Consider the following 18,189-nt stretch of genomic DNA (forward strand, 5'->3'; position numbering starts at 1 on the left):
CGTACATAAGTAACAAACAGCATAATAACAGCATAGATGTAAACCAAGAAAGGCACACACTACATACACAAAGCCTAACCAGGCATTTTCTTCCTCAAGTAATTCTGATACAAAATCATGTCTGAAGCCCAGAAGACTCTCCACATTTCCCCAGTTTTAGTTTAGAGATAAGGAAAAATTGGCCTGGCCCACTAGGATCCCTCTTTATGTTTGTGAACTTTATAGTCTATACATTTAGAGTGATGTGATAATCAAACACTCTAGAAGTCTAGAATGAAAGAGTATATAAGAGAATTGACAGCAACGTTCCCTCTCAGGAGCGCGCATGTGCAATTGTGCACTGCTCAAGCGTCCTCTGCGCACGGCAAATCTATGCCACGCACAAAATCAAATAAAAAAATAAGCGCATAACAATTTTCGACACGACACGGACACGACAGAGAAAACCGTTTTCGTCATCATTGTTCAAATATTGTAACGTCTGTCGAGACGCTTTGAGGACATGAATTCCATCCATCACTTTACTGAGCAAAACTCTTTATTGTCGGCCATAAACACATCACCAAAACATTAGTAAAAAAAATGATATCTAGAAAAAGTGGTCATTTTCTGCAGTACAAACCAGACCAAAAGTAACTTTGTTTTATCAACAGCTGCCGCTCGCTCTTTCTCACGTGCGCCAACACTTGCACATATGGCACTGAGCCAGTGATGCGTTTACAGCCACACAAAAAGTCGGACAACTCCAACACCACACATAAAGTGTCATTCCAGGTCGTTACACTATGATTTACCAATCAAATGTGTGCTTATTCTAGTGTCATTTATTAGGAATCTTAATTTATAAATATTAATCATTAAATGCTGTTAGTATATTAAATAAATACTAATAAAAATATATTTTTTACAAACAGGAAGTTGCAGGAATGTACACATGATCCCCTGCTTATATCTCATTGTGCAACATGTGAATGTTTTAATGGGAACTAAATGCAATGTCTGAAAGGGGTACCAATTATTTCCAAAGCAGGACCTCCACCCAGACAAACAATACAAGTACACAGTTCATGAAAAACAATATTTGTTGTTATTGTCATTGTAAGTGGGCCTAAACACTTATATTAGAAATGGAAATGACTGCTATCATTTGATTATAATAATAAGAGAATGTTGTCTGTCTATCTGTGTTGGCCCTGTGATGAGGTGGGGACTTGTCCAGGGTGTACGCTGCCTTCCGCCCGAATGCAGCTGAGATAGGCTCCAGCGACCCCGAAAGGGACAAGCGGTAGAAAATGGATGGATGGATGGATGGAGATGTAAGTTGTTATTTAGTGAGGTTTGGGACAGGTGTGCTGCTGGTGTAGCCACAGTGTGCACTTCTAAAGTTGCTCACATGGGCTCCACTCAATGCTCAGGGAGTTTTTGCGTTTGCTCACACACATGAACAATTAGAGGGAACATTGATTGACAGAGTGTGTGTACCTTCAGCGGTGAATGATGAGAAGAGGCAGAGTTAATCCTTAAGTGGTGGAGGTGAAGTGGCATCAGAATCTCTATCTCTCTTTACTAGCTTCGTCGAAGCATGTTGCTTATGTAGCTTGTTTCAGCAGATTTGAATTGCTGTTTTGGGCAGTAGATGGGATCTTTGATCCAAAGCACAATTTACATTTAACTAAAATGTTCTTTTCTTTGTGCTCGACAAAAGAAAAGTAGTGAAAATATCTCCATGTTAGCAAACTCGACTTCTGGCTCCGCCATGATCAGACACGCCCCCCCCCCTCTCCACACTCACACGCACACACACCCACACAGAGCGCATGTCTCTCTCTCTTCTCCGGCTTGTGACACAAGAAGAATCAGAACGATGACACAGCAGCGCTCCGATAAAACACACTTTATACTACATAAAAAGTAACGTAAAATAACGCAGTAACGCATCATGTAGTAACGGTAACTGAGTTACTGAAAATAAAAAATAACGCGTTAGATTACTAGTTACCGCCTAAACTAACGGCGTTACAGTAACGCGTTATAAGGTTTGTTAAAATGTTTTCTTCTCTTGTGCAGTGTATTCTGCAAATTAACATTTTGTAAAAAATAAATAAAGGAACCTGTTATACAGACATATATGAAGTTGCCCACTTTATTATTGCAAATATCAAAATAACACTGCAATATGTTTGTGCTGTAAACATTTATGTTTCTACCGTTGAGGTTTTTAAGTTATTTTATGTTCTGACGAGTAATGTCATCCAGCCTCCACCATCACACACACTTTGTCAAAATCTCCCCAAACTTGTCCCAAATGTTTGTGCTACACAATTTTTTTGTCTTATGATTATTGTATTTAGGCTAGGTGTAAATATTAACACATTAACTTAAACTATAATTTTAGACAAACAATATATATTGTCTGACTACAAGAAGCATTGAAAGGTATATAAATAATAAGGCATAACAGGGGCGTCACTAGCTTTTAAGGACAGGGGGGGCTTAGCCCCCAGGAGATGCACAGGATGCGAGCGAACGTAGCGCACGAGCAAAACACTTCACAAACGGCTAACAAAGACTTATAAATAATTCATTGTTATTATTATTATTTCAGTCGGTTTATTTTCAATCTGTGTTCAGTACAACAACAAACATGGCTTTGCACAGTGATATTTTGTTTACAGCATCAACAAGAAACAATGACTTGCATGATCCTTCAAGATACACTGAAACACAATGAAAGTGGTGGCATTAGCCTTTATGTTATTAATTCACAACATAGAGGCTAATGCCACCACTTTAGCTCACAATACAATAATTGTTTGTTCCCAAATATTTTGAAGTTGCACAGATTACATTTTGGGCACATATGTGACTAAAATGGTTGTAAATTAAAGCCCTGGAAATATTACTTAGTTACTTGAATTAAAATAATATCTGGATCGGGATAATTTGGCTTAAATATAATTATATATATATATATATATATATATATATATATATATACATATATATATATATATATATATATATATATATATATATTATGGCAAGCCGTTAAGGAAATTAAATATATATGGAAGTCTGAATAGAAATGAGAAAGGTTTATATATACTGTAAATTAGAAAGACTTAAGAGTCCGTCTGCTGATCTGAAAAAGAGCCAAAGCTGTCAAAGAGTTGAGGGATCATCTTCAAAGTGCAATGCTGAAACAAATAATGCAAACAATAAAATGTAACTTCCAGGGCTTGAGATTAACGTAGTCCCGGGGACGGTAAAAAAAATGCACGTGACGAAATGAAATGCTCCCTGGGACAATGGCTTTTAACCATTGTTTTTCTTTTTCTTTTTATGTATTTATTAATTTTACATTTGATATTAAATGTCTTGGTTTTTCCTCCCTCTGAAAATACAATACAATAAAACAAATATATTTAATGATGTTTTTTTTCATTATTTTAACAATAGGATAATGTATATTACTTTATATAGACTCTACCAGAAACACAAAACTTAAAAACTAAATGATTTACAATTGCAGACACAAGGTTTCGTGCAGCTTCACTCATTGTAAAGGAAGACTGAAGTCCACGCAGGAGAAAAATGACTACAAAGATGGTGTCTGGGTTTTTCTTATATATATATATATATATATATATATATATATATATATATATATATATATATGCAAGGTCGCAAAGAAAATGCGGACTGGATTTTGAGTGCTGTGGGCATTTTCTATATGAACAAGTGGAATGGATTGGATACCGACGCACTAAAGGGGCTCTCTACCTTACGCTATGAAGTGAGGGGAAACTGAGTGAATAATGACAGGTTATATAATTATTTATTTAAACTCATATTCGGGCCACTTTATAATGAATATGTCGGCATGTATTTGTAAAAAAATTGTCCCCAAATTATTTAGGGGGGCTTAAGAATATTTTAGGGGGGCTTGAGCCCCCCTAAAACAGGCCTAACAACGCCAATGAGGCATAAGGAACCTTTTTTGAGCAAAAAAAAAGGATATTTAATATGTTTATGTGAAATTGATTGAATATTCCAATTAATATATTTGTGTGCAGAGAAGTTCCATGAATCCAGAGGTTGTTTATTCTGTCCTTGTTGAAATGGTCACGCAGCTGTGTGGTGACTCTGGAATAAGAATGTAACAATCAGATCACATGAAAACAGCCAAGACAATATAAGTCATACAGAGAAATGCATTTTTAGACAATATGATTTGCCTGAGCGGCTAGGGGACACCAAAAAATGGATTAGAAAAGACAGATTGAAAATAATAATACAACTTCTTTTTTTTTCAGCGGACCAGATGTTGGACATTGGTGGACCGTAACCGGCCCGCGGGCCGTAGTTTGGGGACCCCTTATCAAGTCGATAGAAAAACGCTAAATAATTGTAATCCATTGTCATTAGTATTTGATCAGCTACTGACGTACCACGACGTGACTCACATTTCGACATGTTACCATTGTAGCGCACTACAATGCCATGTCGCCTTACATTTCGAGGGATTCAACAATCATTTAGAAATAAATAATGTCTAATTACCTTTTCCTCCTCTTGCTTCGATGTCCATGAACTGAAGCGTTGCACTTGATGATGATGCAGTGTAAACTCGCAAGGTAACATTTGCTCCCGGCTGCTTGGCTGTCGGGAGGAGAAAGGCACTTGTGTGGCCGCTCAGGTGCCACGTCCTGCAGGGGCGACCCACAGCGGCAGTCCGACCCTTGTTGCATTGAAAGTGTTCTTATATTCTCCGCTGAAGCCCTCAAATTATGAAGTGGAGCTCCCGCCTCGGTTAAGCTACTTGTCGGCAGACATTTTGTCAACAACTTGGCTTTAAAAAAAAAAAAAAAAGAAAAAGAAAAATTGTCTGAAAAGGGGCGGGGATTATTGGTGACCGGAACCGGAATGCAACATCGCTCACACACACTAGTAAGATGCTCTTACACACACTGGTAAAATGCTCGCATACACACTGGTAAGATGCTCTTACACACACTGGTAAAATGCTTGCATACATACAGGTAAGATGCGCTCATACACATAACTGAAATCTTTGCACACATACTACTGAAATTGTTGTCTCTCACACGGACGTGTAAAAAGCACACACACACACAGGTGAAATCCGTTTATACATACTAGTGAAAAATAATTCCGTGTGTGTGCGTGTGTGTGTGTGCGTGAGACAAAAACATTTCAGTAGTGTTTATAAGAGTGTTTCAGTAGTGTATGTAAGAATGTTTCAGTAGTGTTTATAAGAGTGTTTCAGTAGTGTATGTAAGAATGTTTCAGTAGTGTTTATAAGAGTGTTTCAGTAGTGTATGTAAGAATGTTTCAGTAGTGTTTATAAGAGTGTTTCAGTAGTATATGTAAGAGCATTTCAGTAGTGTTTATAAGAGTGTTTCAGTAGTGTATGTAAGAGCATTTCAGTAGTGTTTATAAGAGTGTTTCAGTAGTGTATGTAAGAGCATTTCAGTAGTGTTTATAAGAGTGTTTCAGTAGTGTATGTAAGAGTGTTTCAGTAGTGTTTATAAGAGTGTTTCAGTAGTATTTATAAGAGCATTTCAGTAGTGTATGTAAGAGCATTTCAGTAGTGTTTATAAGAGTGTTTCAGTAGTGTGTATAAAAGAAAAACATTTCAGTTGTTTATGTGAGAGCATTTCAGTAGTGTATGTAAGAGCATTTCAGTAGTGTTTATAAGAGTGTTTCAGTAGTGTGTATAAAAGAAAAACATTTCAGTTGTTTGTGTGAGAGCATTTCAGTAGTGTATGTAAGAGGTAATACTGAATAATGTCCCTAACGGCCCCTCATAGAGCTCCGCCCCCATGCGTGCTAACGCCGTAGGGCAGTGTTTTTTAACCTTTTTTGAGCCAAGGCACGTTTTTTTCTTTGAAGAAATCCGGAGGCCACCAGCAGCAGAAATCATTAAAAATTGAAACTTAGTAGACAATAAAAAGTTGTTGTCCCAATTGTTGGATATGACTTTAAACCAGCCCTGCGATGAGGTGGCGACTTGTCCAGGGTGTACCCCGCCTTCCGCCCGATTGTAGCTGAGATAGGCTGTCAAATATTTATTGTGATTCATTGTCATTTCCAAAAGTCATAATAGACGCGAAATTTCAATGCATCACACAATTTGTGGTTAAGATGCAGCTGTTTGTAATTATACATTTGACCAGCAGGTGGAGTCGTGTGCTGAAGCATGCATTGAAGCTTCGAGAAATTCTTGAACCAACTGGCTCAAGTGGCTCGATGCCTCATGAGGCTTCATCTGACCATCACTACAAGTAGCGCTGTTGCAATCTTTTCTTGTATAATGTAGTCAACTTTAGAGCGTTTGTTGTGCCCAGGCACCGCCATTTTGCCATATGACGTCACTACGCACGTAGAGTAATGACGTCACCCTCACCCGGAAGAATCGTTAAGTGAAGCAAGCGACTCCAAGGAATTAATACGCTGAGAACCGGTTCTGAACAAGAACTAATTGCTTGAATAGTGGATATGACTGGTCATTATCAGAGAGCAGTGGAGTCTTAAACGCAGTCGATTCCGAAAGGCTGTTAAATCTCCCAAAAATAGGGCACCATTTTTCCCCTAGAAAACGAACTAAAAATCAATCAATCAATCAAAGTTTATTTATATAGCCCTAAATCACCTGTGTCTCAAAGGGCTACACAAGCCACAACGACATTCTCGGCTCAGATCCCACATCAGGGTAAGAAAAAACTCAACCCAATGGGATACAATGAGAAACCTTGGAGGGCCCCCACCCGGGCGACCGGCGCAAATAACGTCGGTCGAGAGGATCTAGTTACCGTATTTTTCGGAGTATAAGTCGCTCCGGAGTATAAGTCGCACCGGCCGAAAATGCATAATAAAGAAGGAAAAAAACATATATAAGTCGCATTTTTGGGGGGAATTTATTTGATAAAACCCAACACCAAGAATAGACATTTGAAAGGCAATTTAAAATAAATAAAGAATAGTGAACAACAGGCTGAATAAGTGTACGTTATATGAGGCATAAATAACCAACTGGTATGTTAACGTAACATATTATGGTAAGAGTCATTCAAATAACTATAACATATAGAACATGCTATACGTTTACCAAACAATCTGTCACTCCTGATCGCTAAATCCCATGAAATCTTATACGTCTAGTCCAGTGGTTCTTAACCTTGTTGGAGGTACCGAACCCCACCAGTTTCATATGCGCATTCACCGAACCCTTCTTTAGTGAAAAATAAAATGGTTTTTTTTTTCAAATTCAAGACAAAGTTATATGTTTTTGGTAACACTTTAGTATGGAGAACATATTCTAAGTAACAAATACTTAATTTAGAGTTATTTGGTTAGGGTTAGAGGGTTAGGGCCAGGGTTAGAGGGTTAGGGTTATAATAAGGCCATGCCGAATAAGGCATTAATAAGTACTTAATAATGACTAGTTAAGAGCCAATATGTTACTATTTTGCAATATTTTCTCCTAAAATAATTACTTTTTCATGTAAAATTTTTACTTTTTAATGTAAAATGGTGACATTTGTCATATAACATTCAGACTTTTATCACAATATTGTCAATTATTTTGGTGTTCTTGTAAAATAGTGAAATTTTGTGAGTAAAATTATGAAGTAAAATTACTGTCACTCCTAGTCGCTAAATCCCATGAAATCTTATGCGTCTAGTCCAGGGATCCTCAACAGGCGGACCGCGGTCCATGTCCGGACCCAGCGACGTGTCCGTCCGGACCTAGCACGAATTATAGTAAAAAAAAAAAAAAATTTTTTTTTTTTTTTTTTTAAATTATTATAATTATAATTATTATAAAAAAAATATAATAATTGGATTCATCTTTGAGTTATCGCTAGCGCAAGTCAACGTTCTTTGTTGTTTTTAGTCAAATATCTCCACGTTTCGTTTACACTTCTCCTTGTCTCACTCACTCCGTCTCTCTCTTTCTCTCTCTCTCCCTCTCTCTCTCTCTCTCTCAGAGAGAGAAAGAGAGAGAGACGGAGTAAGAGCGAGAGAACGCCACTCTGATTGGCTGATTCCGGGGTATGGGTTGTCATCTCTATCACAACGACGCGCTGATAGGCTGTTACCACCTGGGTCATACACATGTGTACAGTGCATGGAACCTTTCGCTGAAGGCACACAGTTGTCTCGTATCGCTACTTCGCTAACTGTTCACTCGTCAGTCACTGAATGTGAATCAAATCACAATGGCAAGCTCCAAGTTGGTTCAGGCTGGTAAAAGAAAGGTGGACAGGGAAAACCGACGTTTCAAGGAAGAATGGACAGAGCAATATGTTTCATCCTACCTACTGCAAGTACCAGACCAATGTGTCTAATATGCAACAGTGCTGTTGCTCTGGTGAAAAGTGAAAATCTGAAACGTCACTATCTGAAAGAGCACCGCGAATTTGAAGAGACATTTCCTCATGATTCAGAGCTGAGAAAAAAAGAAATCACGAGGCTGAAAAAGTCATATGAAACATCAAGCAAGATTTTTGTTAAATCTATGACACAAAAACAAATAGCAACATGGGTTTTGGGTAAACACAAGAAGTCATTCTCTGATGCAGAAATAATTAAATAATGCTTGACTGAAGTGATGGGTGCCATGTTTGAAGGCAAAGAAAAGGAGGAAATGACAGCTAAAATAAATCAAATCCCACTCTCTGATGCCACAGCTACCAGACGTGCTGAAATACTGGCTGGTGATTTGTCCAAGCAGCTTTGTGATGATAAAAAAAACGCAGAGTGCATATCCCTAGCAGTGGATGAGTCCACTGACACCACTGACAATGCTCAGTTGTTGGTGTTTGTGAGGTATTATGATGAGGAAAAGGGGGAGTTTATTGAAGATGTTTTGAGCCTGGCAAACCTCAGTGGACAAACAAGGGGAGAATACATCTATAAAGCAATATCAGAAATGCTGAATGAAAAAGGGATAGATCTGAAGAAAGTTGTGTCCATTGCTACTGATGGAGCTCCAGCCATGTTGGGGAGAAAGAAGGGACTGGTTCCGCGTCTGAGAGAACACCACCCTGGCCTGATATCTTATCACTGCATAATCCACCAGTCTGTCCTTTGTGCAAGTCTTGGAGAAGTGTACTCTGAAATCATGAGTACACTTCTCATGATTTCAGAGAAGTGTACTTAATGACACTGGCCTGGATTTATTCAGTGGCAATGATCATCAAATGTTTTGTGCCAAAGTTCAAAGTCTTGGTTTCAACCCCAAGAGCCCAATTCTCCCATTGAGCAGCTGTGTTTTACACAATGGGGATGTACTGTACCATAGTTATATTTGCACATGAATGAGATCTGCTGAGATCATTTGTTTACCAGGGATAGGAGGGTTGTGTTTAAAAGTATTTATTTTTTGTTAAAACTGAAAGTTTTATTTAAGTTCTTATTTATTTTTGTTTCAAAGAAAATCTTTCATGTATTTTATTGGATATTTATTTTATTTTTGTTAATTTTAAGAAAATGTTCAACTACTACCTACCTCCTGCTACTATATAAGCTTGACCGATAATAAACGGACCCAGCCTGTTTCAAAAAAACATTTGTGGACCTTCAAGATTTGTACTTGAGGACCCCTGGTCTAGTCTCTTACGTGAATGAGTTAAATAATATTATTTGGTATTTTGTGGTAATGTGTTAATAATTTCACACATAAGTCGCTCTTGAGTGTAAGTCGCACCCCCGGCCAAACTATGAAAAAAACTGCGACTTATAGTCCGAAAAATGCGGTAATAGTGTGAGAGTCCAGTCCATAGTGGGGCCAGACGGAGATTGTCTTGGGTGGAGACAAGTCAGCAGCGCAGAGACGTCATCAACTGATGCATAGATGAGTGGTCCACCCCGGGTCCCGACTTTAGGCGACCACATCATCTGTGGTCGCCTAAGCTGTGCCATGGGTCGTTCTGTCTTATATTCCCAGAGAGTCCTTGAAGGACTTCTTCTACGAGAGTCTAAGTTTGTGTTTAAAATGTTTAAAAAAAACATGATTTTTGTCTAAAACATATTTTCTTAAAGACTGGTCTCTCAAAAAAGGGTCGTCTTATATGGTATCAATGGTATTATAATGATTAATTATAAAAAAAAAAAAGTCTGATCACGTACTTGACAATCAATCTCTTTATTTTATATTTCTGTTGTGTCACACTGGTCTTTTACCAATATTTAGTATTGTGTGTGTCAATTGTTCCTTAGCAAACTTCGACACCAAGCCCAGAGTGAGCGGTTTGGATACAGAGAGGTGGGCCTGAAGAACAACACATCAACACATCCCACTATCTTCTACATGTACTGACATTTAAACATCATTTTGTCTCCACAGGTGGTTTTGAAAGGAGATCCCAAAAGGTTGAATCTGCACGGGGTAAGAACGCGCATGCACTTCATTTCAAAAACAATCAACGTGAATGTCAAAAGGTTGAGTGTGCTGTCCGTCACTCACACAGCAGACGTGCGCCGTGTGTCTGGAGGACTTTAAGTTTAAAGACGAGCTCGGAGTGTTGCCATGCCAACATGCTTTTCATCGAAAGTGAGTATTGGTACATAAAAAAGGTAGATTGTTTGTTTTACAAAACCCAAAACCAGTGAAGTTGGCACCTTGTGTAAATTGTAAATAAAAACAGAATACATCCATCCATCCATTTTCTACCGCTTGTCTCTTTCGGGGTCGCGGAGGGTGCTGGAGCCTATCTTAGCTGCATTCGGGCGGAAGGCGGGGTACACCCTGGACAAGTCGCCACCTCATCGCAGGGTCAACACAGATAGACAACATTCACACTCACATTCACACACTATCCATCCATCCATCCATTTTTAACCGCTTATTCCCTTCGGGGTCGCATCTGTGATGGTAAGGGGGTGTATTAGTGGCCAAGGCATGGGTAACTTACACATCTGTGAAGGCACCATTAATGCTGAAAGGTACATACAGGTTTTGGAGCAACATATGTTGCCATCCAAGCATGTTATCATGTACGCCCCTGCTTATTTCAGCAAGACAATGCCAAGCCACGTGTAGCAACAGCATGGCTTCATAGCAAAAGAGTGCGGGTACTAGACTGGCCTGCCTGTAGTCCAGACCTGTTCCCCATTGAAAATATGAATGAAATATGAAGCGTAAAATACCACAACGGAGACCCCGGACTGTTGAACAACTTAAGCTGTCCATCAAGCAAGAATGGGAAAGAATTCCACCTGAAAAGCTTCAAAAATTAGTCTCCTCAGGAAAGGCCATGTAACACAGTGGTAAAAATACCCTGTGCCAACTTTTTTGCAATGTGTTGCTGCCATTAAATTCTAAGTTAATGATTATTTGCAAAAAACTCTCAGAACTTTCTCAGTTCAAACATGAAATATCTAGTCTTTGCAGTCTATTCAATTGAATATAAGTTGAAAAGGATTTGCAAATCATTGTATTCTGTTTTTATTTACGATTTACACAACGTGCCAACTTCACTGGTTTTGGGGTTTGTAAATTACACCTGTCTTTTTTTAACATGTTGTGTTGTATATGTTGTATGTATGTTCAATCAAGAGGGATATGACCCCTCAAACAAACAGGGCCTCTGGACTGACATTATTCTACTCAGATGGCCTCCATTGTTGAGTTAAACTATTAAAAGCTCATCAAACGGCTTCCTTTATTATTTTGGCAAGGTCAGTTGGTTTGGGTCAATTTCATTTCCACGGCAAAGGCTTAAAATAGTCCCTTTGTCTCCTGATGTCGGAGGACGTTTCCAGCATGTTACATCATTTTGGGCTTTTATAAAAGCTTTATTGACACTTTGCAAACTTAAAAAATCTTGCCTGGATGTTGGCTCATTTCGTGGTTTGTGAGGCATTTGTGATTAATCCATCCATCCATCCATTTTCTACCGCTTATTCCCTTTGGGGTCGCGGGGGGCGCTGGAGCCTATCTCAGCTACAATCGGGCGGAAGGCGGGGTACACCCTGGACAAGTCGCCACCTCATCGCAGGGCCAACACAGATAGACAGACAACATTCACACTCACATTCACACACTAGGGCCAATTTAGTGTTGCCAATCAACCTATCCCCAGGTGCATGTCTTTGGAGGTGGGAGGAAGCCGGAGTACCCGGAGGGAACCCACGCAGTCACGGGGAGAACATGCAAACTCCACACAGAAAGATCCCGAGCCCAGGATTGAACCCAAGACTACTCAGGACCTTCGTATTGTGAGGCAGATGCACTAACCCCTCTCCCACCGTGCTGCCCATTTGTGATTAAGAGCTATGTAAATAAACTTTGATTGAATGATTGAATAATGCTCAGTTTCGAAAGGTATTAATGCAACACTTAATCATTTGTATTATTGTGGCCCATTTGTATTAAGTTCAATTAAATTAAATTCCATTAAATTAAATGTTGTACATTAATATTTAATTATATGAAATACATTTTTTTTTTGGTAACACTTTAGCATGAAGAACATATTCACCATTAATTAGTTGCTTATTAAAGTAACAAAGACTTAATTTAGAGTTATTTGGACACTAGGGGAACATATAAGGGTTAGGGTTACTAATAAACAATAATTCTGAGGTTATTGAGGGACATACTTGCCAACCCTCCCGGATTTTCCGGGAGACTCCCGAAATTCAGCGCCTCTCCCGAAAACCTCCCGGGACAAATTTTCTCCCGAAAATCTCCCGAAATTCAGGCGGAGCTGGAGGCCACGCCCCCTCCAGCTCCATGCGACCTGAGTGACGTGTAGTCAGCCTGTTTAAACGTCCGCTTTCCCACAATATAAACAGCGTGCCTGCCCAATGACGTTATAACTGTAGAATGATCGAGGGCGAGTTCTTGGTTTCTTATGTGGGTTTATTGTTAGGCAGTTTCATTAACGTCCTCCCAGCGCGGTAACAACACACAACAACAGCAGTCACGTTTTCGTCTACCGTAAAGCAGTTCGTCTGCCGTAAACAGCAATGTTGTGACAATCTTAAACAGGACAATACTGCCATCTACTGTACATGCATATGTGACAATAACATCTATGGCTTTTAGAGAGTGCAGTGCACAACTGCGCACACAACAAGGAGACGAAGCAGAATGCATCATCAGAGAGGGTGTTCAGCATGGTTAGAAAAATATTGACAGAGAATAGAACAAGGATGGACAATTCAACCCTTAACTCAACAATGAGTAGATGAGTGTTATGTGTGTGTGTGTATGTGTAAATAAATGAACACTGAAATTCAAGTATTTCTCTTATTTATATATATATATATATATATATATATATATATATATATATATATATATATATATATATATATATATATATATATATATATATATATATATATAGCTAGAATTCACTGAAAGTCAAGTATTTCTTATATATATATATATATATATATATATATATATATATATATATATATATATATATATATATATATATATATATATATATATATATATATATATATATATATATATATATATATATATATGAAATACTTGACTTGGTGAATTCTAGCTGTACATATACTCCTCCCCTCTTAACCACGTCCCCAACCACGCCCCTGCCACCACCTCCCGAAATCGGAGGTCTCAAGGTTGGCAAGTATGTTGAGGGAAGACTCTTACTTAATGGCTTACTGGTTTTATAATAAGGCCATGCAGAATAAGGCATTAATAAGTACTTAATAGAGACTAATTAAGAGCCAATATGTTACTAATTTGCATTAATAAGCAACTAATTAATGGTGAATATGTGTTCCCCATACTAAAGTGTTACCTTTTTTTTATTGTATTAGTTTTGTAGAATTTTTGTTCCAGGGTTTGTATTGATCTTATTGTTAAGTAATGGTTCTGTATTGTGTAACCTATAATAATGTTGTGTCCAGTTGTTTTATGTTCATGATACAGACAAATTAGACATTGACCAAATTGTGTTTTTGTTGCATTTGTTGTTAATTGGTGCAAAGAAAAGAAATAACACACACACTTAAAAATGTTTGTGTGTGCGTGTGTGTGTGTGTGTGTGTGCGTGTGTCTCTGCAGATGTCTTGTCAAGTGGCTGGAGGTGCGCTGTGTGTGCCCCATGTGCAACAAACCCATCGCCGGCCCCCCAGTGCAGCACCACAGCATCGGTACCCTGCTGGATGAACTGGTGTAACCTAGCAACCGCATCGCACCTTGGTTGTAGTGGCGGTAGGCACCAACAGGGGAGAAGGACCAGTGTTTGGCTGCTGCAAGGACATCATAAGGGAACTTTGGGTCTGGCTAACCAACCAGAAAAATATTCTGTTGAGGGATGTTGTTACCTAGCAACCCAACCCTAAGATAGCAACACGGAGGCACCTTCTTGATAATCTTCAACCACCCACACATCCGTGCTTAATCAGTCTTCACTCCACATCTATCTCTCTCCACACATCTTCCCTCCACTGAGGTCAACGGTTTCGTTTTGTTTTTACAGCCAGAAGTGTTCAGTTGACTCCCGTGGGACCAATGAGACGACCGCATGAGTGTACATCCGCGTAATGTGAAGAAGATGAGGACAAAGCTTTGTAGCAAGGACATGCCGATCAAATGTGGCTTAAAGGAGATGGAGGTTCTTCTTTTGTTTTTCTTTTTTGTTTTTTTAAATACCTAATTTGAACTACAAAGTTCAATTGTAGCAATCACACACCAACACATTAATTCACCCTTTATGGTGCAAGTGACCAATCAGCAAATCAAGGTAATGATAATAACGAAAAACATTTATGAAATAATGTAAACAAATCATTACATCATCGAATGAGTGAAAAATTAAACAATTTAAAAATATATATTTGACAAAAGTGCGGCATGATATCAACTAATACTAAATGATCATTGAAAAATATTAATTATGGTTAAAGAAAAGGACATGCACTTGTATTACCCTTTTGTCCATTTGCTTACACACAATTTTACTAACTGTGTCTTTTTTCAAAAGGATTTACACACTTTTCCAAACACAACATTACATTTTTTTTCAAAATGACACACTTAAGTCAAAACATATGCCCATTCCTCAAAATAAAGCAAGCATTTGTAAAAATGCAGTTTTATCGTCATTTCACTCACACAGACTTCAAATGATAAGACACTATTGGAGTGAGTTACCCAGAACAGTGATAAATACAAAACACATTTATAAAAAAAAAACTATTTTGCTATAAGAAATCACATGTTTGGGGCATTTTGCATATGTGATGAATGATTACTGTAGCAAAATATATTGGCAAATCCACAGCAATCGTCATTGTTTACTTTGAAGTGGGCCTATACGCAAGGACCTAAAGAGAAAGTAAAAATATCCTGTAATCTTTTCAAGAAGTGGTCAACAATGATGCTGCAAACTGAAAATATGTATTATTATTTTTTAGCACAGTCAGGTAAAGTAACATATCACAGTAGTTAATATTGACATGCAGTACAAATTAAAATCTAAGACAAATAAAAAGGTTAGAAAAAAAAAAGATGTCTAGCTGGATCAGGTCGTAGTATCCCATGTGCAAGATGGGAAGATGTGTGTAAAGCATTGTGTGTAATATTTCGCAAAAACTGTGAAGCAGAGTCTATGCCTAATATTAGACAAATCTGCACAGTGGTTTTGTTTACTGTGTGCAGACTTTAACTGTGAAAATGTAAAATTTAGTGTGTAAGCAATTGGAAAAAAACTGTGTTATGACAAATCATTTTTTGAAAATGTTACTGAAATTACTATAATAATTATATAGGGTTCAACTTGCTCCATAGAGGGTTAATGTTGCACATTATTGTCTCTTAACATGTTTTTTTATTGTGTTATCACTTATCACACACTCAGTGGCCACAGTGTTACCTGCAAAATGTAATGTGATCTAATACGAGAACTGTACGAGAAATAATGAAGATAATAATGCTTGAATTTAACAATTTATTTTACGACTTGTGGTTTGCAGGCAGTGGTGAATGACCACACTGTCACATGTGGCTAAATATCAAAATAATAGCTGTCAGTATGATGCAGTACAGCTCTGATTTGATACACCACAACCACTAATAAATATTACTGATTTTTTTTCTTTCTTACCCACAGTAAGATTTTGCAGCTTTATTGGGTCTCGTTAGATTGTGCAGGTGTACCTGATGAAGGGGCAGAAATGCCCTAACTACAATATAGTTGTGCGGTTCTGTGATGTCGTATTTTGAAGATAAATGCACTTTGAGTTCATGTTAAAAAACAAACATATCAGATCGTTGGGATTATAAGGCTGCAGAGTCTGCAGTGTTTTGAGACAATATTGTTGGTTCTTCTGTACATTCCACTGCTGTTTTTTGTTTTGTTTTGTTTTTTAACAAAAAAAAAGTGTAAATTATGACGCAAAACACTGCCTGACCTGATCACAAATTTCACAAAGCACATTATTAGTACTAATGATAATATGAAGCCAAACAAGTTCCATATTTTTGTAAACTAACTGATGTAAATAACTGGAAGCCACAAGAAACCCACTTGTCTATTTCACTCAGCTTGTTGATGTGTTGCTATGCAGAATGCATGTGGCGCCATCCTCAGGTCAGATCAGATATTAAAATGGTTTTGTATTTATATATGTGGTTTCTGTTTCTGTTTGGTGCTAGCTTATCTATAAGTGAGGTTTTACATTATTTGCCTGTAATATACTACAATGCATGTCCTGAGTTGAGTTTACAAATATGTATACTGTTGTATCAGGCTATATAAAGTAATTATATATTATGATTTGTAATATTTTATTAATTTAACCTTTTAAGGCCCAAGCTGTTTGTTTACATGCTTTTTTTTTATTTCTCTTTGCTATTTGGGCTTATTGAACCCTAATTAGAATAAAAAACTAAGAATCATCTTTTTATATGATGTGCTTAGTCCATAAGTAACAAACGTGTACTTCATGTTTAGTGACATGCTAATTCTTATTTTTACACTTTTTTTTCTTCCAAATTCCATTGTATGTTATACTGTTCTGACGCCACCAGATGGCATTATAAGTGTCCACATAAGGGCCATAAGACCCCAATTCAGTCGTGTACACAATTTTGGAAATATGAGCTAAAAAGTGCTGTCCAAGCATGTGGCCACTAAAACCTTTAGAGGTTTTAATATATTTAATTTATTTATTAAAATGTTTTTATTATCTAATAAATTTATTCTATTAATTTAATTATAAATGCCATCCATCCATCTTCTTCCGCTTATCCGAGGTCGGGTGGCGGGGGCAGCAGCCTAAGCAGGGAAGCCCAGACTTCCCTCTCCCCAGCCACTTCGTCCAGCTCCTCCCGGGGGATCCCGAGGCGTTCCCAGGCCAGCCGGGAGACATAGTCTTCCCAACGTGTCCTGGGTCTTCCTCGTGGCCTCCTACCGGTCGGACATGCCCTAAACACCTCCTTAGGGAGGCGCTCGGGTGGCATCCTGACCAGATGCCCGAACCACCTCATCTGGCTCCTCTCGATGTGGAGGAGCAGCGGCTTTACTTTAAGCTCCCCCCGGATGACAGAGCTTCTCACCCTATCTCTAAGGGAGAGCCCCGCCACCCGGCGGAGGAAACTCATTTCGGCCGCTTGTACCCGTGATCTTGTCCTTTCGGTCATAACCCAAAGCTCATGACCATAGGTGAGGATGGGAACGTAGATCGACCGGTAAATTGAGAGCTTTGCCTTCTGGCTCAGCTCCTTCTTCACCACAACGGATCGATACAGCGTCCGCATTACTGAAGACGCCGTACCGATCCGCCTGTCGATCTCACGATCCACTCTTCCCTCACTCGTGAACAAGACTCCGAGGTACTTGAACTCCTCCACTTGGGGCAAGATCTCCTCCCCAACCCGGAGATGGCACTCCACCCTTTTCCGGGCGAGAACCATGGACTCGGACTTGGAGGTGCTGATTCTCATCCCAGTCGCTTCACACTCAGCTGCGAACCGATCCAGTGAGAGCTGAAGATCCTGGCCAGATGAAGCCATCAGGACCAAATCATCTGCAAAAAGCAGAGACCTAATCCTGCAACCACCAAACCGGATCCCCTCAACGCCTTGACTGCGCCTAGAAATTCTGTCCATAAAAGTTATGAACAGAATCGGTGACAAAGGGCAGCCTTGGCGGAGTCCAACCC

At 38.7% G+C, this 18,189-nt stretch overlaps 1 protein-coding gene across 2 annotated transcripts in view; it reads left to right on the plus strand.

The window, feature by feature from the left end:
* rnf122 (ring finger protein 122) overlaps positions 1 to 15,254 on the plus strand; it is a 55,935-nt gene extending 40,681 nt beyond the window's left edge. Inside the window, exons 3-6 of one of the 2 annotated variants that reach the window (XM_061928309.1) lie at positions 10,249 to 10,294; positions 10,376 to 10,417; positions 10,503 to 10,582; positions 14,087 to 15,254. In XM_061928309.1, the coding sequence (XP_061784293.1) occupies positions 10,249 to 10,294; positions 10,376 to 10,417; positions 10,503 to 10,582; positions 14,087 to 14,201 (283 nt within the window). In that variant the 3' untranslated portion in view covers positions 14,202 to 15,254. Of the gene's footprint in view, positions 1 to 10,248; positions 10,295 to 10,375; positions 10,418 to 10,499; positions 10,583 to 14,086 lie in introns of both variants that reach the window. The other variant, XM_061928308.1, reaches the window with a different exon arrangement.
* The last annotated feature ends 2,935 nt before the right edge of the window (positions 15,255 to 18,189 follow it).

The sequence above is a fragment of the Nerophis lumbriciformis genome, linkage group LG33, assembly GCF_033978685.3.
Source record: "Nerophis lumbriciformis linkage group LG33, RoL_Nlum_v2.1, whole genome shotgun sequence".
In the NCBI taxonomy this organism is placed as follows: Eukaryota; Metazoa; Chordata; class Actinopteri; order Syngnathiformes; family Syngnathidae; genus Nerophis; species Nerophis lumbriciformis.